The sequence below is a fragment of the Mauremys reevesii genome, linkage group 6, assembly GCF_016161935.1.
Source record: "Mauremys reevesii isolate NIE-2019 linkage group 6, ASM1616193v1, whole genome shotgun sequence".
Classification (NCBI taxonomy): Eukaryota; Metazoa; Chordata; order Testudines; family Geoemydidae; genus Mauremys; species Mauremys reevesii.
In genome coordinates, this window is record NC_052628.1 from 74,375,203 (window position 1) to 74,397,300 (window position 22,098).

At 40.5% G+C, this 22,098-nt stretch overlaps 1 protein-coding gene across 7 annotated transcripts in view; it reads right to left on the minus strand.

Annotated features, from left to right (window-relative positions):
• The window catches only part of ZNF608 (zinc finger protein 608), a 104,163-nt gene that overhangs the window by 41,617 nt on the left and 40,448 nt on the right, over positions 1–22,098 (minus strand). For 5 of the 7 annotated variants that reach the window (XM_039544958.1, XM_039544964.1, XM_039544957.1 and 2 more), the window contains one exon: positions 16,708–16,963. The exons of 1 other annotated variant lie outside the window; for it this stretch is intronic. In XM_039544958.1, the coding sequence (XP_039400892.1) occupies positions 16,708–16,963 (256 nt within the window). Of the gene's footprint in view, positions 1–16,707; positions 16,964–17,678; positions 17,867–22,098 lie in introns of all 7 variants that reach the window. One more of the 7 variants, XM_039544963.1, reaches the window with a different exon arrangement.

Below are 22,098 nucleotides of genomic sequence, written 5' to 3' on the forward strand. Positions count from 1 at the left end.
CAGGTTCTTAATTCATAGATTTAAAAATAATTTGCCTAGAAGCATTTTCAACAGCTGCCCATAAATCAGCCCCTTCTGCTTGTAAAGTTGAACTCTAGAGTTATTGTGTCTATTGTGCATTTTAAGGTTCAAAGCAAGAATTATTATTGCATTCATTCATAGCCAAGAGTGTATCCCAGCAATGAAATTTACCCTTCAAGGCCGACCCAAGCTTTACCGTTGGACTGACTAAACAAATTAATTGCTGAATAATATGCTATCACCCTTTTCTAAAGACCATTTTTGGTGAGCATATCTAGGCTTATGACCAATGGTATGTAATAGCACAAATTCTAAAAATGTAAACACTTGCTGTCTACAAACAATGCCAAATTGTGAATAAAGGAGTATGAACAAACCTCCCAGGATACATTTGGGTTCTAAAAAGTGTTTGAATTATAGGGTTATCAAATGAGTTTGTGGAAATGGGGGACAGAAAATGCACTGTAGACTAAAGCAAAGGTATTATTTGCAGAATGCCCCTATGTGAAATATGCAAGATATAAATAATGTCGCCAACACAAGGTGATAGCTCTGTCACCTCTCCATACCCAGGAACTGATTTTTTCCCCCTTTCTGTGTGAGGTTATGTTATTAGACACAAGCTAAGTGTGTTTTCATAATATACCATCAAGTCAGAATAGTCCTTATACAACTTCTCCGTGTCCTTCAGAATGAGGACTCTGGTACAGCAAATTCAGTAAACATTTCAAACTTTCCTAGCTACATTAATCCAATGCAACTAGACTGATGATTAAGGAGCAGGGAAACAATTACACTGTGTGCTACTGCCAAGGATGCAAAGACTCTAAATCTCCTTGAAGCCGAAAACAAATTAGCAGTTTTCCTTGTATCAAGCTGTCTGTCCAAATGGAGCCTGCTTTTCACAACGACATTACTAACTGTGCTCTTCTCAGATAACGCTTTAGGGATACAAAAACATTTTCTCTAGCTTATTTCCTGTCATTTCTTGTCTAGACCAACAGAACAGTTTGTAACCCAAGCATCACCTTCACCCCTGGAGCAACACCAGGCTGGGAATTCCTACCTCCTCTGAAAAAGCCCCCCACTTAGTTTCTACTAATCTAATAAGGACACTTGGTCCGGCAGAATTAGGATAAGAATGAAGAAATGGGTTAACTTAATTTCCTGTTTCATAAAAATACACCATCAATGGAAAAATCCAAACCTCTGAGAGTAATCATTTGTCACCTTTTAGTTTAATCTCTATCTCAAGAAGAGACTGTCTACCTATTCTTGTGGGAAAACCTCCAGGCTGAAATCAGGAAATAAATGAGTGAAATGTTTCACTAACTCATTTCTGTTGTTAATAGAGAAGAGTTAGCAGTAAGATAGCACAGTCATTCAAAACATGGGTTAAATGTCATGCTGGAGCCCACTGCTTCTCTAGTCAGCAGTTTGAAACATATCTTAGTTCAGGCCTGCACAACATGCGGCCCGCGGAGCCTCACTGTGCGGCCCGCGGGGGGATTCTGAATCCCCCGCACACGGCGCTCTGCGGGCAGCCCAGAGCCCTTTGAATCCCAGCCGTGGCAGGGAATCAAATGGCTCTGCGCTGCCCGCAGTGGCGGCGGGTAATCAAAGGGCTTTGCGCTGCCCGCAGCCGCAGGGAGCCCAGAGCCCTTTAAATCCCAGCTGCGGCCGGGAATCAAATGGCTCTGCGCTGCCCGCAGCGGAGGGCAGCCCAGCGCCCTTTGAATCCCGGCCCACGGCCGCTGATTGCCCCCTCCACGGACCCCTGCCCTAACTGCCCCCCAGGACTCCCACCCCCTATCTAACACCGCTGGTCCTTGTCCCCTGATACCCCTCTCCCAGGACCCCACCCCCTATCTAAATGCCGCTGCTCCTTGTCCCCCGATTGCCCCCTCCCGAGACCCCTGCCCCTAACTGCCCCTTGGGATCCCAGCCCCTATTTAAGCCTCCCTTCTCCTTGTCCCCAACTTCCCCCTCCTGAGATCCCCCAACTTCCCCTCAGGACCTCACCCCCACCTGTCCCCTGATGAACCCCTGAGACTCCCATGCCTATCCAACTGCTGCCTGTCCCCTGACTGCCCCCCCAGACCTCCGCCCCATCCAACCCCCTGCTTCCTGTCCCTTGACTGCCCCCCAGAACCCCCTACCCCTTCTCCAACTCCCAGCCCCCTTACCGTGCCACTCAGACCAGCGTGTCTGGCTCCATGCAGCTCCAGATACGTTGCTGCCATGCTCCCCCGCGGAGCCCACAGCCCTCTCCCACCCCCCGCACCTGCCTTCCAGATTTGAACACCTCATAATTCAGGAGTGCTCAAGCTCAGTTTGGGCAGCTGTTACTTCATTTCTCCCAAATCAAATATACTGATCCACTGTAACTTGCTGTAGAAAAAGTAGGATAAAATTGAGCAAGAAATGCTTATTAGGACTGGAACTGCTATTTTCAACAGCCATTGCCTTTTTGTTTGTTTAAAAGGAAGACAGTGATATTGCATTGGCAAATTCACCATAGAAAGAAAGAGTGGAACAAAAGACTAATAAAGGCACCTCAACTTTTCCTCATTTATGTAGGACAGTCTTATAATATGCATCCAGATATCCTCCAATCACACAAGCTGAAAATTGTTCCACTTTACTGCAGCTTTGTAACCATATGGGAACCAATCCTGTCTGTGTTTTGTGCACATCCAAAATTCCTGCTGAATGACCCACCCTGGGAGCGAGTTACCAGTGACCCAGGGCTGGGGCGGCAGGAGATGGGGGCATTGGTGGGGAGCCCCGGGCTGGGGCAGCAGCGGGGTGGGGGGAGGGCATTGGTGGGGAGGAAAGGGGGAAGCCCAGCGCTGGGACGGCTGTGGGTGGGGGGAGAACCCAGGACTGGGGCAGCAGAGGGATACAGGGGGGAGCCCAGGGCTGGGACGGGGGGCAGCCAAATTTTTTTTTGCTTGGGGCAGCAAAAAACCTAGAGCCGGCTCTGCCGGGTTCCCCCAGCTGCCGGAGCACCGGGCCCTTTAATTTGCCCCTGAGGGCTCCCAGCCACCTCTTCAGCTGGGAGCCCCTGGTTGATTTAAAATAAAGTATCACCTCCCCACCCCCAACCTTCCTTTTTGGCCCACAGCTGTTTTGGTGGGGCGGCGCTGGGGAAGAAGGGTTTGTTTCCGCAGGGCTGGGCGGCCCTGGGGCGGGGTGTTTCTGCGGGGCCGGGAGGTTTCGGCCCTCACCTGTTTTCTTTGGAGGAATGTGGCCCTCGCCGCTTTACGAGTTGTGCAGGCCTGTCTTAGGGTACGTCTTCACTACCCGCCATATCGGCGGGTAGCAATCGATTTCTCAGAGTTCGATATATCGCGTCTCATCTAGATGCAATATATCGAACTCCGAACACGCTCCCGTCAACTCCGGAACTCCACCACTGCGAACGGCGGTGAGGGAGTCGACGGGGGAGCCGTGGACATCGATCCCGCACCGTGAGGACGGGTAAGTAATTCGAACTAAGGTACTTCGACTTCAGCTACGGTATTCGCGTAGCTGAAGTTGCGTACCTTAGATCGAACCCTCCCCCTCTCCCCCCCCCAGTGTAGACCAGGCTTTAGTTTAACAAAACAGAGGGTGGAGGCCCTTCAGAACCTTCGTCTGCCAGGGAAAGAAAAAGTTAAAGATATCAATTGGAGCAGCTCATCCTGCTAAGACACGCAGTGCTCAGATGGAATAATAGGCCTCTGGGACACTACTTTCAAGTGAGATATGAGGGTTTTGCTGCAGGTGTCCATAGGAAATTTGTGAATAGGCTAGTTTGTTGGAAAGTGCCCCGTGCAATGTGGAAGGCTCATATTGGATTGGAAAAGCAGTGTGGGGATGCTTTCAGACTTGTGGTGGTGGCGGCATTTGTGGGGAGAATTATTTTGCTCTCTTTGGCTTTTTCCACACTGGAACAAATTAAGGAGCAGTGTTTCAACTTTGTTCCAGTTAATATGGTTTCTAACAAATCTTGGCTAGCCAGCGTGGTTACAAAGAAACTGGTGAAAAAACATGATGTTTATCTCCCATCTTAACTAGCTTCTTGCTACAAAAGAAGTGAAGCCCAGTTGCATAGTTGTCAACTTTCAGCAAGTTTAGCAGGGACAGTTACCCAAATAAGCTACATTTCTGAGGCTGTGACTGGAAAGTTCAGCCATTGGGGATTTTGATGTGCTTGCAAACATTACATTCTTAATAGTCACAACACTCCTGGGAGGCTGGGTGTATCCCCTTTATACACTAAAGAAAAGACAAGCAAAGAGAGGTTTAAGCAAATACTTTCAAGCTCGGATGTATACAGTTAAGTATGCAGGTCTATATTTTAGCACCAAGTCAATGGAAGTTTCTGGTTCTCAACATCTCAATTTAGATGCCTAACATCAAGGACCCAAGGTTGGAAATACTGACCTATGTGATAAGTCTTTTGTTCTCAGCATCATGTAGCATGATGTAGCATGTATGGGGTTTCTTACTCTACTGACTTGCCCCTTCTTATGCTCATATGCAGGCAGAAGAAGGTTGTAGAGGCTCCAGTGCCACCAGCAGTAGCTTGGGCACAAATGCTCCCTGCAGGTGTGAACTGATCTGGAGTTTTTCATTAAAAAATGCAAGGGCCCAGATCCATGATTCTTCTAGACTTCAGAGACCAGTCCTGGAAAATAATTTGTGAACCAACTTGTGAACTTTATGAAAAAAATCAATGACAAGTTTTCAAACCTCCCAAGGAAAAGAGTTTGGAAAACACACTCGTTTAATTAAATCTGAGATTCTCCTTTATATTTCTAGGTCCTCCAAATGGAGGTTGCACAGATGCACTGAAAAAGCTAGCTTTATTTGAACGGAAGCTCCCTTTACACAAAAGCATATGAACAAGTCTGGTGGTAAAGTCAATCTCAGCAAGGGAAAGCAAGCAGTAAACCCTAATAAAACACTGTCCTATCTAAGGACAGAAATTTTTACGTGAATTTTTCAGCACCAGATTAATTGAAAATTTTTCTGGAATTGTCTTTGCTTGTAACCATTGTTTTAATGTTAAGCACAAGATACGGAATCACTATCTATTGACAGTTAGCTTCAGCTCAGTTTTATGAATGGAGATCTTCATGCTACTGATAAAGTCTCCCTTTTTTGTACAGCTTGACCTACTTCTGCTGAAATGAAAACAAACAACATACATCCTACAGCTGCTTTTGAATTAGTCAAACTACTTAAATACAGAAAAACATAATGCAATGTGTTCTGTCATTATCTCTCTCTGACCTTCCTGAAAAGCGACTATTTAGCAAATAAGTCACACACATTAAAAAGAATGACAGCTACAAACTGTATGGGAAAAGAGATTTTTAAAACACTTTTTTCCCCTTTATTAAAAAAATGGAAACATGAGGACAACTTCCTCATTTCTGTATTTACATTCACTTAAAAATATCTATATGAGATTCAAAAGTCTGCATCAATGTAACAGTTAAATGAAAATACAAACAAACCCTCTGAGTTTTGATGTAAACAAAAAACCTTCAACGCTGATTAATGCTTTTTTAGAACAAAGGATTAGGATGAATTTTAGTCATACTGGAAAGAACTGTGGATTAATCAGATTTTATGTTGTGTTTTTTCCACAAATCTAGAGGAGTTTAGGACAAAAGACTTGATGAACCTTGACTGAAGTTTCCATTGCAATATTAATTTTATGAGTGAAATTGTAGAATGGGTTGCTTGTGATGGTAGGGGACAGTCCTCAACAGCCCTGGGGCTCACTTCCAGTGTATGTCTTTTGTTTGTAAAGGTCATGCTTCAGGGTTTCAGTCAGCCACTGGCCGGGCTCAGGAAGGGATTTCACCCTCCTATCCCTCATGTAATCTGGGAAAGTTATTTTTATCTCCTTCTGAAGCATCACAGATGGCCACGGCTGGAGATGAGACATGGGTGGGGTGGGTCGGGCTTTGAGGCAGCACTGAGTATTCTCTCTCTCTCTCTCAGGTTCTTGGCTGGCTGGTTTCTCCTCACACGCTCAGGATCTAATTATGTGGGGTCGGGAAGGCATTTTCCCCCAGGTCAGATTGGCAGTGATCTTGGGAGTTTTTCGCCTTCCTCTGCAGTGTATGGGTGTGGGTCACTTGCCAGGATTGTCTGGGTATATCTCACTGAGTCATTCCTCTGTTATTGCAGGGGCCTCAGGCACTGATGCAACTAGGGGTCCCTTCCACTTCTCTGCCTGTCTCACTTAATGCTCTAGTCTCCTGTGGGCTATAATACTTTGGTCTCATTTCAGTTGGGTTTAGTGTGCAGGTGCAAGGTGACGTTGGTGTCCTGTGATATACAGGAGGTGAGACTGGATGATCTAATGGTCCCTTCTGGCCTTACACTCTATGACTGACTAATAAAACTAGACCCAGTTTTTCAGTCCAAAGCAAAGCAAGCCGTTTCCCTTGAAATTTTCTTCAGTTGATATTCTCTCTTTCTCCACCCCATTCTCCTTTTTCATACTCCCTCTTTCAGAACAAAAACATAATTTGAAGGCCAAAGATTCATCATTACTTTAAAATTCTGAACTGAGTTGTCCCTCATGGCCTTTGGATTTTCTTTTGTCAGCAGCAGCAGTTCTTGCCAAGTAGCAGTTACTACCAGATTCATTATTAATATGCCCTAAAGCTTAAAAAAAAAAATCAGTAGCTAGTTGCTGCTAATTCTAAAATATTAGGGGCCAAACTCTGTTCACCTCACTGCATGAAAAGCAGTCGCTATCCTGAAAAAAAGGGGGGGGGGGAAGAGAACTACAAAAGGAAAAGTTCCTATTCTCTAGTGCAGAGGTTCTCAAGCTGTGGTCCACGGACCACCAATGGGCCGCGAGTTCCATTCAGGCGGTCCACGGATAGTTCCCTCTAATGTGCACTCCTGGGCGGCTGCACACGAGAAAATGAAGGTCCACATACCTAATTAGTGAAGGTGCGAAAGCAGGGCTCCACTAATGAGATGCCTGGACCCTGGAGAAGACGCACATGTAAGGTGAGGTGGTGGCCTTGGGGGGAATACGGGGTAGGTGGGAGGAGGCAGTGGGGTGAGAAGAGGGGATGGGGGAAATTTGGGATGTGCATAGGGTGACCAGACAGCAAATGTGAAAAATTGGGATGGGGATGGGGGTAATAGGAGCCTATATAAGAAAAAGACCCCAAAATCGGGACTGTTCCTATAAAATCAGGACATCTGGTCACCCTAGATGTGCAGGGCTGCGGTGGCCAGAAAAAGAGGCGACTTTCCCCAGCTCCAGGTCTGCAGCTGCTGGGGAGAGAGACGGCCCTCCTTCCCAGCCTCAGCTCTGTAGCTGCTGTGGCGGGGGAGACCCCTCCACTCCTTCCCAGCCCCAGCTCTGGGGCTGCCGCAGCAAGAAAGAGGACACATCCATCGCATTAGAAAGGTCAGACTACTGATATTAAAATATGAGTTGTGTGCTTTTATTTGTAGAACAAACAAAAAATTGTATGAAGTTTTTTTTTAATATAGCGCTTTTATCCAAAGCGCTTTACAATAGTTAGCTAACGGTACAAACAACATTTGGAAAGATCATTAAGTGATCCACCGAGACCTTCAGCAATTTTCAAGTGGTCCGCGAACAAAAAAAGTTTGAGAACCACTGTCTGTATGATCTACATACTAATTCATATTAATATAGACGTACACCTCCAGCAATAAGGGGAACCAAATTTGTTTCTCCCTCCCCCATTGCCTACTGTAACCCAACACCAACAGTTCAACATGCAGTTCAGAAGAGATTAAACATTCCTAAAGGTAGCCAAGATAGTTGAAACACTTGTAAAAAATACTGTACAGTAGTGGTGACAGTAAGTAATTTTTAAAGAAGTTGTTTAATCTCTGTAACAAGTTAGGTGCATATGCTATTTCAGCTATGTTTTCATTCCTCTCTTTGATGGTATTCATTAGTTTAAAAAATACCCATGCACGTTAAAAATATATTCTTGCTTTGCAGTCACTCTGCCCTGATGGCCTGCTATAAACATGAGTAGAACATGCAGTGAGTACTTTATAATGAAATGGTGTCAGTCGTAAAAAACTGCTGCTGTGTGATTTTGCTTTAGAATACTGACTGGCTTCTTGGTCTTAAGGAACTGCTGTTTGGTGGAGCAGGCTCAGTTTCATGCTCAAATAGCTCCAAGCCAATGTTTCTAATCTCAATCTTCCTCCTTCCTCTTTCTAGGCACCCTCCCCAGCCCCATATGTTTGTTTGAACAAGGAATAATTTTCTATGTATGTGTGAGCAGAGCAGGGAGTCCTGCACTGCAGCAGTCTTGCAAGAAACAGGTTTTTATGCAACTATTGTCTGCAATTTGCTAGCTTTTCACATTCTGTGCCTTGGGTTATACCCATTTAGCTGCACTTAATCTTTTCACTGAGCTGTGAAAAGTGGCATTTGCTGGTTCCCTTTAAAGAAGCTGGCCTTTACTGCCCTTAGTAAATAAGACACCTTAGATATTCTTGGTCAGCTATTTCAAATACAGTCAGTAAAAACTGTGGCTATGCTCTGCTTAGCGTTACATCTGCATCAGTCAATATGAATATGAATCAGTATGGATACACAACCTGCATATTAAACAGTGTCATATGGATTTCTTTCTCTAGTATAAATTGGCTGAAGGAGAATGAGAATGCTAATGAGAAGCAATATTTTGACATTGAATTTAATGTATTTAGCAATAATGTGGCTACGCACGTTTCTTAAATACTTTTCCCTTAAAGGTGACTAGTCAAATTTAAAAAAAAATTAAAAAAGCCACTGCCCTTGTGTGTGGTTGGGTTTTAGGGGAGGTGTGGGAGTGAAGAGGGATTTTTTTTTTTAATAGCACAAGAAGAAAGCATGAAAGGTTTTTTCCTTTTAAAAAAAAATTTTCATTAGGTATTCAGGTCTTGTCTAACATGTACAATGGTATAGCCCTGTGATGATATTACAAGACTCAACAGACTGAAACCTGGGCAACCGAGAGGAGAAATGCATTTTAACTGGCTGCTTAAAATTTGTATTGACTTTTTTGTTTTTAACACTAATTTAATTTTAATGACTGAGTATTTTAGAAAAGGACATCTTTGTTAGAGACTCAACACCCATAATGAAATTATGAGAGGTCAAAATACACAGTTCTGGTACACACAGAAGGGCTCTTCCTGCTTCTTCAGGGAAAACCCAACTTGACATTTCGGCCATTTTTATAGTTTAAAAAAACTCAAGCAGAAAAAACAAATTTAGAAAGGGAATTTTAAAGAAAAATACACCACCACACATTTCAGGCTTCCTTTATAAACAACAAAGAAGCAAAAGAAAAAAAGGGCACAAATACAGTTTTTAAAAAATGGAGGTCATCTCTAACAAAGAAAGAAAAAGAAGGAAAAAAAAGTAGGGGGTAATGCAGTGGGGGTAATGCTAATGACTGCATTAACCAGATGTCACACAAGAGAAACCAATTTTGGCTTTATAAATGGCCAAGATGGCTCTCAATTTTGGCATGCAAAGTTATATTATCACACACTAAGATACGATGGGCTCTACACTTAGTCCTGTTTCAAATTTCTGGTGGGGGAATTAAATTGCAGGCCATATCTGGCGTGGCTAGAGTGTACGGCTCCACCACTATTCTCTGCTTCCTAGAGCCCACAGGTGGTCCTGGGAAACGATGTAAATTATTTTGCTTCAACTTCCAAAGGGAGCTGAGCAGGCTCCGATGCAGCCCCCGAATACATGGGGTGGCTTGAAGGCATCTTTATCCCATCCACCTACAACCCTCCAGTCCTGCTGCAAGTACAGGAATGGAGTAGTGAAGAGTCATTCTTTGGCTACGTCTACAGTACCGTGGTAAGTTGACCTATGCTACGCAACTCTGGCTAAGAGAATAACGTAGCTGGAGTCGACGTACCTTACTTCGAGTTACCACGAGGAATCCCATTGACTTACCGTACTCTTCTCGTTGAGGGTAGAGTACAGGGGTCAACTGGAGAGCGATTTTCTGTTAATTTGGCAGGTCTTCACTAGACCCTGCTAAATCGACCGCCGGTAGATCGATCTCAGAGTGTCGATCCCGACTGTAGTGTAGACCTGCCCTTCATGTTTTAAAACTGTTGTATTGCAAAAAGCATGATCCAAAGGCTCCAATGAAGACTAAGGGTTTATGCTTTAAAATTATGGTTTGGTCCAATTTCTTACAACATACATTTCCGATCAAAACAATTTGGAGAAGTCTTAAATAAAAGCACCATTTTAGTTTGGAAACCAACGGTTGTGCACTTAACTATTGGCTTGGTCTGAAGTAATTACCTTTCTGCTTAAGACGTAGCAATAAGACAACTTGGGTTTTAGATAGATTTGTTATATCCATGAAATATACAGGAACATAATTACTGGCCAGATTAGATCACACCAGGGGTTCACTAGCCCACTATCCTGTCCCAAACAGTGGCTAGCACCAAATGCTTCTGAGTAATGTACAAAAAAACCGATGGAAATTCCTGTTATCGAATCATCTTTTAACAGAGAAAGTTTCTTCCTAACCCCTACTGGCTAGACGCTGGCTTATGCCCGATCATGAGAGTCTATATCCCTTCCTAAACACACACACTTTGATTAGAGAAATGTACATGATATTTGTCAATTAAGCAGAACAGCCTAATGGATATTAACCTCTTCCATGTCATATCTTCAACCTCACTGTATTACCTAACCTCTTCCATGTCATATCTTCAACTCAATGACTAGCCTGTGCTCACCTTTGCCGCTTAAACAGACTTTCCTCAGATGCTCTATTTCTGTCCACAAACAATTTCCCAGCCTCCTTTTGCACGATATAGTTCCATGAGACATAGGTGATTATACAACTCTCTTTGTCTCCCCACTGTGAGGGTACATCATCTATACTTCTGTATACGTTTCTATATGACACTCACTAGGTGTCAGACTCAAGTCATTTCTAGGGCTGATATTTTATTTACAGGTATAGTAATTTCAAACAACAATACACAGCAAGAAAACAGTTTGCAAAATAATCACTCTCTCTAGGTACATTAGCTTGCTGGTCAGATACTGTTACAGGTTGCAAAGACATGACAGATAAAATTTCAAATCTAAATATGGAAGAGCTTTGTGTGTTTAGAACACCTCTTGGGCTCAAATCCTACTTACTATAGTCAACAAGACGACTCACATGAGTCAACTGAGCAGGATTTGGCCCACGCTCTTTGACTGAAGCTGGCAAAATATAACCATCTATCACCTCCATGAAGCATTATCAACCATGACTATCACCTTCCCTCCCTCTCCCCCCCTCCATGGTAGAGGCCTGGGACCAGCTTCCCCCTGCAGAGGCTTGGGACCAGCCCCCTCCCACCTCCACATGGAGGCAGGGGGGGGGGAGGTGGCTGTGTAGGGCACCAAAATGGCTAGGGATGGCCCTGCACCTAAGATTCCTCTAACAAAGAGATCAGAGAAACAAAAAATTATTTTTCTTTATTTTTTGCATTTGATTACTTGGGCATATGACAGTACTGTCAGTATTGTGAGCTTCACTGTTCTACTATAGTCAAGTGACTGTATTTGTGAGTTTTTCACATGTGGGTCTTGCACACAAAAAAAAGAAGAGAAAACAATTTTTCAAAATTGCTAAGGGGATTCAGGGTCAGGTAAACAACTTCAGGTAAATTTCAACTGAATAGATTTTAAATTGATTGTGTTCCTTTAAATACCATTGTAAAACCAAAACCATGCGGGAATGGAATTCTCAGTTTTGTATAGTAACTATATTTTCAAAACCATACCTACACTCAGAAGAGTTGGATGGGGAAGTTGGAAAAGCCTTCCATAATAGATTTGGGAATGCCTGTATGTGGATGAAGGTGTTTCCTTATGTGCTCTTCTGCAAAGTTATGGCAGAACTGGCTGCAGAATAAACATTGAGAAATATTTAGCCCAATTCCCTAGTCGCAGACCCCATTTCATCTCTAATAAGAACCAATATAATGAAATGAAAACAAACCTCAGATTCCTAGGGTTTAAATTTGAGAACAAATCTCAATTATAAAGAGAACATGCCAACGCTGACAACAGAACTCTTTTCAAATTCATTTCTCCATTATTTATTATATAACGACAAAAACAAATTGTACCCAAAATTCCACAAAGAGGAAAACTGTCAATCCAGCAAGGTGAGAACTTGAACACCACATGTTGACAGCTTGTTCTGCACACAAAGGCAGCAAAGTGAGTGATGTTTGCCTGAAAATGGATCAGGAAACAACCGAGTAATCATCAGCATAAGTACTTCTCACAGCTAACAGCTGACTCCACTACTAGATGCAGCACCAAAAGCAGGACATAACCTGACTGTGAGAAACAAAATAATAAAAACAACCTCTAAGCAGTTTAGAAAGTTGGTAAGTGGTTTTCCCTTTCTCTAGGTGATTTTTATTTCCTCCAAGCAGTATGAACCTAGAAGCCCACTGCCTTTTTGCATTCTTTAGAAGCATTTTAACAGAAGTCAATTAAAGCATTCAAGATTAACCTTATTTCTAAATTTTAAAATATGCACTCTTAACAGTTGTTTCCAAGAGAAAATGTCCAATGTTAGCTACAAACAAAACAAAACCACACTGCTGTTTATCAGTGATTCTTAAATGTTCCTAAAACTGTAGTTTATAATATTATAGTACCAAATATCCACATCAGCTGCCAAGTTTCAGGTTGACTTGCCTATAAATTATTCCTCACACCACTACTAGAAAGTAGCCTCACCAGTTCGTCCTCTTTTCTTTTTCCTCCACAACAATTAAAAGTCCATTGAAAACATTCCAAGTCCCAGCCAAACAATGAGATGGGAACAGTAAATGCCTACAGTACACATATGTGCAAACTGAACACCCTTAGACCATTTAAGAAATACCCATAGGATAATCATCATTTGGTAAAAATTATAGTTGGTGAAATCACAACCACATTTAGTTACAAAGCCCCATTATAAAATGTGACAGATTTCAATTGTCTACTTCCCACATCCTAAAATTGAAACAGTCAGAAGAAAAAATGGTCTTATGTATGAAATCTTCTTATCAAACTGACTGGATTGATTGGCCTGGCATAAATGAAAAATAGGATAACAACAACAACTCTCTTTTTGTATCAGCCACAATATTGCTTGAAACCCGATGTGTTTTTTTGCTTTGGACCGGCTACCCTAAAAACAAGACTAATAAAACCACAGCCTTCTTATGACCCTAGACAAAGAGAACAAATGCAGTAGAACGTGCAGAATGTGACATTTTGTGTAATGATCCTAAAAGGGAACCAGTTATTTCAAATATTAGCCATCTTCAAAACATTAATTCCCAAGTATACGTCCTCTTGTCTAGAAAAAAGTATGTATTAGACTTAGCAAAGAACTCCAAATAAAATATCAACTCATCTCCTTTACCCACTGTAACTGTTCTCATTATAGCTGTAACCGCCACATCCTCTCTGTGTTTGCATTCCCACAGCTAGCATTTGAAAGCTCCTAAGCAAGCACATTTGGTTCATAGTTCCCACATGCAGAAGGATGTAGGATGTACAGACATCCTACAAGCACATGCTGATCATTAAACAACTCATTTTACCAAATGGCTAGATCACATACAAAATTATTCAAATTTCTCATAATTTCTGACCTTTGTCCAAGTTCTCACATCTTAGTCTGTTACAACTCTTTCATCGTGCCCTGAAAAAGCCACATTGTAGGTTTTTGTTTTTTGTAATGGGCTTTCAAGCAAAGGGGAAAGAAAGATGAAAAAACATAAGAGGCCAGGGTGACAAAAGAAACCCAAAATTCAACTATGCCTTATAAACAATGGACCAGAGTCTGATCTCAGTTACACTGGTGAAAATTCTGAATAACTTCATTGACTTCAGTGGAGTTCCTCTAGATTTAAAGCAGTAGTGCAAAAGGTCAGGCTTTGACCTAATTAAAAGTCAAAATCATAACTAGAGAAAACAGATACCTGATAATAAACCCAACGTTTAAATTAAATAAAAGGCCTATGTGCACCCTGCATTCATAAAAGGATTATGACAAATTTCAGCACACATGGATTCATGCAAGCTATAATATAGACCTTCTGTGAAAATGTGAAATTTGAGCAAATTTGAAAACAGCTAAATAAATGCATGCACCTGTGCTCCAAATGTCAAAACTAAAATATAAAGGAAAGCTAATCATCTGTAGGCAATTTTTCATAATACACTGTTATACAGGTACACTGTTTTGGGAAAGGGTAAGAGAATAACCAAACATCCAGATTAGTAATCATATATTCCATTAAGCAGGGTCTGATTTTTTTTTCTTTTTTTCCTAGAGCGAACCATAAAAATTATTTTACTCCTTTCAAGCAATTTAGGCTCAAGCTACACTACCATTATTGAGTTGCTAGTATTAGATAGGGCATAACATTTATTATTAATTATCATTATTCTAGCACTATCCACAAACCTGTTAGGCACTAACATGAAGATACAGCCTCTGCCCTGGAGAGTTTACCTGTAAGAGCCTGATTCTCTACTTCTTTGCACTGCATGTAGACATTTACCCCTGCAACCCTACCACATAATATCTGTAAACCCATATTAAGATTCATAGGCATTCAAAACTATTTCACAATTTCATTGCTTCCTCAATTGTTTTAGAAGAGTGTTTTATGCAGGATGGAGAGAGGTTAATGATATTTGGGCATTAATTTTTAATAACAAGTGCTTTAAACTGGTAGAGCACTGAGAGAATGCAGATGGAATGTCATCCTTGCGAGTGTGCTAGAACTTTATAAAATACTATATTTCTGGTCCTACACCTTTAACAAGGAGGGCTTCTTAAAGTCAGTGGGGGTCAGAAGTTTAGTTTGTTCAGCAAGAATAACACTATTAAGAGGTACTGCTCTTTCATGTCACCACAGTTAACACCCACACATTTCAACACTGGTTAATGCAGACCAGTAAAGAGAAGATTGGAGCTGCTAAGGACAGCCATCTCTGCTGGAATATTCTAAAACAGAATTTATACTGTGCTTTACAAACAATCTACAAGGATCAATCTGCCTTATGAATCTGTTGTAGACATACTGAGAGAGAAAGATGGATGGATGAGAGCACATAAAAGCAGGTAAATCTGACTCTCTATATTGATTTTTCAGAGGACACTGTAGAGCACTTTGGTGAGGTCTTATATATCATTGCAAAGGACCAAATGCCATTGTGCATATATCTCAAGGATGTCAGGATATATTATCAACTGATGCACTGTTGTATTCTTTCATTATGTACTTTTATAAATAATCTGGTTTTCATTGCAGAGTAAGTTAAACCACTACAAACTGAATACACCTGAAAACAAACAGGAGTCAATACTCACAATAGGATCTTGTAGTAGCTTTTAGCCATGATTTGGGAAATACCTTATTATTATAGTTATTATTATATAAAACTTGCAATGGTTTGAAGTACACATACAGTATTTCTACACAGAAGCTTCCCAACCTACGCAAGGAGTTCTGGAATGGAATGCTTGCGTAAGCCAGGAACGTATCTCTGACAATTACGTGCCAAAAAAAAAAAAAAGCAGCTTACAGAACTTCTTCCATAAGTTGGGTTTGCGTAACCCAGGGAGCATCTGTAATTAACAACAGGAAACTCAAATTTTAATAATGAGCATTTAGAAATGAAAATGGAAAAATCTGCATATTGCAGCATAATCCTCTCTCTATTTACTTTATTCTAAATCACCAGCCAATCAGCAGCTCATATTCCCCAAAGCTCTACAGCACTCCTATACGGCCAAGTGCCATCTAAGGATATTGGAGAAATCAGACTGGGTTAGCTAGCACTTCAAACAAGCAAAATGCAAATAATTGATAACATAATTTAGGAATAATTTTAATACAGGTCTTTGGAATAGCTTTCATTATATAAATGCAGTATTGATCAAGGTGCCTGGTGCCGGAATTGCTCCGTTTTATTGTTTTCACCTGTACCACTCATAGGAGCACACTCATAATATACATACCCCTCAAGAAAGACACATAATAAAACTCTATTTTGCTAATGATTTCTTAATATTATGATTAACTACGTCATTAATTGATCACTCAGTTTTATACAAAGTCAGTTAACACACTTTAACAATGTTTTTAAGGATATGAACAGGCTCGCGGCATGGCTACAGAGATAACTTCAAAGCACTGTCGCAGGAACGCTCCCACGGCAGTGCTTTGAAGTGCGAGTGTGGTCATACGCGAGCGCTGGGAGAGAGCTTTCCCAGCACTCCTGGTAATCCACCTCCACGAGGGGATTAGCTCCGAGCTCCCAGTCTCGGAGCCTGTTTACACTAGTGTCTTTAAAGCACTCAGACTTGCTGTGCTCAGGGGGGTGATTTTTCACCGCCTTGAGCCAGCAAGTTAGAGCACTATAAAATGTATGTGTAGACAAGCCCTCAGTAACTTATTTATAAAACTGTGACAGACACTGCAGGTGATGGGAATTGAATAGTCTTGAACCACCTCAGACAGGTACCACATGGTAAGTCCCCTACTATACCTATCTAATATACAAGCCTAATGAAAAAAACAAAACAAAAACAAACAAACACAATTTACCTTCTTCGGTTTCATGCCACACAATCCCTTCCAAGTTCACACTGGTCCCAGGCTCACAGGGTCCAAGGCATTCGGGTTCTGTTACTACTCCAACCTCGCAAGTATTTACACCCACTGAACGAGTCCGTACCAAAAGCTGTTCAACTGGTGCAGCAATATTGGATGAAGATGAGGAAAAGTAGGAAGGCAGAATCTGAGGCGTGATACTGCTGGAAATCGGAGGTGGAGGTGCAGGCACTGTAAACAGGGGATCAACCTGAAAACAACAAACAAACTTACTATAATGGTGCTGAGAGATTTTTTTTTTTAATCAGTTTGCTTAGAGTTGTATCAACTGTAGAGTACATAGGTATTTAGTATATCATAGGATGATTTCAGTCTTGCACTCATTTTTTTTACATGGATCCCACATGCTGCATATGAAAAAATTATAGAAAATCTGTCTTGCTAAACAAGACAAAACACTAAAGTTCTAAAAGAATATTCCCTGTGGCCTTAGACTACTAGTATGAAATAAAAAAAGAATTAAATCCACTGTTTTTCTTGCCTCTGGCAGAAGACTGATTTGTGGATGGAAATTAGTTTTGCAAAATAGGAACAGCATTTTTCTTCCTTAAGAAAAACACTTATGAAGACAATACAAAGACATAGAAATGCCATGTTCTTCTGTACACCATACAGCACTGATGTACATGGAACAACTCAAATACTCCTATGCCATGAAACATGATCTCTTGTCATTCAAGCATTTAACACACATTAGGCTCATCCAGATGATAACACTCGGACAGAATACTATCTACGCACATACAATGTCAGAGATTGACTTTTTTTTTTTTTTTTAACAACACAACTATCCCGCTAATTTATAAGGCTTATCAACATATACATTTTAGAAGAATAAAATTAATTAGACAGTTACGCTATATGCTGATTTAAAAACAGCACCACATTTTTGCAGTTAATTATACCTGTGCAACAGGAGATTTTTCTGCATGTGGGGCTTGATCCTCAAGGTGCTGAGCATTTTGGTCTAACTTAGCAAAGTCCTTAGTTATGTGATGGGAATTTGTTTTAGTTTTCCATTCTGCATGCTCAGTCACATATTCACCCTTAAGCATTTCAGAAGCTCAGTACTTTACTACGGACATAATGTTCTCTTCATCACATAAAAACGGAAATAAAAAATGAGGAAATGAGCTCCCAGTTAAACAGCTGAACCAAGCATCCTGTCAGCTTTTTGTTTATGTCAGTTAAACAATCCTGCATACAGTTGTACATTCAAAGGATAAACTAATGTTCATTTGGTGCATCTTAGACAAGACTCAACCAAGAAACACTTCACCCATTTGAATGTTAAAAGTTTCCTGCTTTCAAACCTGTAATAAAATTTCTTTACCTCTATGTTCCTTTACTGTTCTGCATCCCTGATAATAAAGGCATTTAGAAGTCACATCCTTATATGTTTTGATTTATGTTTCATGTAAATGCAGTTTAAAGCAGATCACACTGATGGTTACTCTTTTAAAGCCAAGTTGACAAATGTACAGAGAGGGAGGGAGATTACAGAGCACATGCTAATATCTATATTCTTTATATCCCAGAATGTTCATGAGGAGAAAAATCTAATGAAAATATGAAATGATGAAAAACTTCTTAAAATTGTAATCTGTTCCACTCTAACAACAAAGACAGCCAATTTCTCTTTTAAGCATCATTCATACAATTGAAAATTGACACTATCTAGCTATGCACACAACTCTAAATATATATGTAAGGACTGAAATTATTTCCTTAAAAATCACTTATTCTTCATCTTAATTGTTCATAAACAAAAAGGAAGGAAATTATTATTGCAAGGGCACGAACAAGATGAAATGTAAAGATAACTGGCTGGAGTCTCATCTCAGTTACACTGGGGTAAGTGATGTAATTGAGATCAGATTCTTGTCCAACATACTTATCACATTAGAACTAACAACATTTCTGAGCTGAAAACAGTGGACCAAACTTCCGAAAAGCACAGTCTAAATTTTTACCCACAATTCTGCATGTATACATTTTTTGCATGTAATTGCATTTCTCAACATGTGTTAGTTATGTATATGTAAAATGCATTTGCAGGTACAAGCAGGATATGTAATGGTCTGACCTACATGCACAAAAGCAATTTGCACACTTTTTTTTTAAATATTATACACTATTTAGTGTCTTGCAGTAATGGTTTAAAAATTTATTTTGTTTCATACAAGATAACACTACACATGGAGGGGGGAAAAAATAAATCAAAGAATGCAAATATTACAGCAATTTGTAAAACTGAAGGCCTGATTTTCCATTTCATTACACCATGTTTACACCACAGTGAGTCTACTGACTTTAATGGAGTTATTGTGGCATAAAAATGATGTGATACAGTACAGAATCAGATCCTAGCATCCTTACACTTATCTTTGCCTGCCATCAAAGTTGCAGAGGTAGGCAATAATAAAAGAAAGCTTTGCAGCATGGGCTGAAGCAGGCAGCTCAAATACCAGCTGACTCCCCAACAGCTGATCATTGCAAGATTTCCCTGAACTAAATATGAAATAAAAGAATAGCTATGTATGAACAGCATTCAAAAGACACTGATTCTGTGCTACACAGATCCTGACAGTAGCTTGCCAGCAGAGCATTCCCTGGTGGAGGGGAACTACTAGCTGAGGTAGAGCACATGGACCTGCTCTAACTCACGCTGGCACAGAACCAGAAAGTCATAACTGGCACACACAAGCCTCTACTTATTTCCCTCCTATGCTGAGTGCAGCTCAGCTGCAAAGGAGAATTTGAGCCCTGTGCCTTTATAAAATTGAAAAATGCTAAATGAATTGCTGGACTGATGACTTGCAGCTGGGAAAATTCCTGTTTCATAGATGACATCATTCTTCTATAGGATGTACTCATCACAAAGAGAAGAGAAACACTAAATATTTGCTTCTGCAGAGCTAGGAAAAAAAGGACATATTTTAAATGGACAAAGACAACATGGCACACTTTGTAATACTTTGGAAATGGGAAAACAAACAATTGAAAGGGAACAAAGTGCACATCTGTTACTGTACCCGTTTAGCTATTGTTATAAATAGTTTTATTCATTTCTAGTTTCTCTCCACTTACTAATAAATAAATATTTAGATTTTATTGTTAAAAATACAATACAGCCATAAGGACCCAGGAGGGGGGAAAAAGCTGCAAGGTGAATACTACAGTAAAAAGGAAAGATTGCTTTATGGAATTAATATTAAAAAAAATCATTGGTAGAGAGAAAGATTTTACTGTCCTTCCCAGTTTGTGCTTGAAGTGAACATTTCCTCACTCATAATAAAAGTTGTCTGTAGCTTCAATAGTGCTCCAGTTTCCAATAATTTAAAATTATTTTAAAAGATTGCTTGATAATCATAAAGTGATAGTTCTCAGTGATCAGTGTGGTGTCACAAGTTTTTTTTATGAATGCTCAAAAGGGAACTGATGTAATCTATTAGAGTTAAAAAGAGAGAGGCATGAAGGCCACCATCTCCAGTGGAAAAAAGGCACATAAGTTTAACATCTGGTGGTGGCAGTCTGTCAACCTGAGGAAAGTTAATGTCAAGAACAGACGCTCTGCCGTTTCTCACTGTTATTTTTGCATGATTATTCCCAGGTGCTGGTACATGCTGAGCAGTAGCCTTGCTATTTATCACACAAGAGATTCCAAGGGGCGGGGGGAGTTGAAACACAGGAAGGCTATTTACACAGATCGTAGCTCTTAATGTACATAATCAAAGGTCTTAAAAAAAAAATCTACAAAAAATATTAAAGCAATATTTTTTACATTCAACTTATTTCAAGGGCTTTTGACAGCTGATTAATAATGAAGGCTAAAAAACTGGAGTGTTGTTTGTGGCAGCTTTCCATTGCAGAAAGTTTGATTGTATCAAGCAGTGGTAGTTCTCAGGACTAGAAAGCTAACTGCAAATGAAGAATGTCTGCCAATGAAGGGATAGTAAGTGCTCCAGTGAGCACATCTCCATCTGAAGATGACAAAAAGACATTTTGGTGGCTGCACTATGGTTGCATTGGTGACTGTATTTGGGTGGGAGAGTTTTAAGAGAGAAGAAATGTCATCTTAAGTGGAAACGTGAGGTTCTTAATGTATGCAGATTTCCTTCAATTTCTCATTAGTTTTATTTTAGATACTGAAATTAAGCTCTGTGCATGACAGCCAGTCTTTCTGATGCAGTCATTAATCTCTACAGTCTTGGAGCTTTAAAATTCTGCCTCTCCTACAGGTGGGTTTCCTGCCCTGCAGGGTGGATTCCATTGAACAACACTGAGTTCCTATAAAAAAAGATAAAGCCTTCTGTCCTATACGAAGGAAGCATGTCTCCAAGGGCCTCACTACACCTGTGGAAAACCCATGTTGATGAAAAAAATAATCTGGGCTGTACACAAACCTATGGAACCTGGGGTTGTGGTGACTGAAAAGTGATTTAGAATTTTGTTCTAATGAAAATGTTCTGACCTTTTCAGAGACTGTAAATAGATTACTTTAAATTATTAAATACGTCTTTGCTGTTACCTGGATATTTAAATTTATTTATTTAAACACATTAAATACTTTTTAAAAAGTATCTTGCTGAAACTCTAGATGTTCTTGACACAAATTGCAAAAACACGATAAATTATTAGCAGCCATACAATAGCCAACAAACCTTCAACTATCAGCCCTGGTCCAGCAAAACACATAAGCAGGTTCACACTATAAGTATTTAAATAGTCTCACTGAAGTCATGACAACCATCTTGCTGAATTAAGATCCACAGATCATGGTCCCCTCCACCCCCCTTTTGAAAAAGGCTGAGTGAATAGATGTCCCTTGGAGAATGCTTTGAAGATCAACAGAACTGAACTATTTCGGACCAAGGTAGAGAAGCAGGTTCCAAGCTGAAAGCCCTTTACGGAGAACACTCTGCCACCAAACCTCCTCTTCTAAATCATAACAAATTTAGCTTGAGCACTTGCAGTGATAACTGCAGCAGCATGACTGGGGGAAAGAGAATTTTTTTTCAGGCAGGAAAGGTTCTAAGACATTTTATGGATCATTTTATGGCATGCCTGAAAATGAAAGCATAACCCTTCCCAAAACACATCCTCCATTTAAAAAAAAACAACAAAACAAAACAAAGGCCTGTAAGGAGGACTGCAATGTAAAAGAAAATGCCAACTATTAAAACTGGCAGTGGCATTCACCTTTTTTACAGATTTATGAGCTCACGCTTAATAAAACCACTGCTTCTAAAGTAGGGCTGGGGGAGCTCGAAAAATCGGTCCTTGAAGCAAGCTCTCCTTTTCGCCAGGTGGCTTTCCAAGATT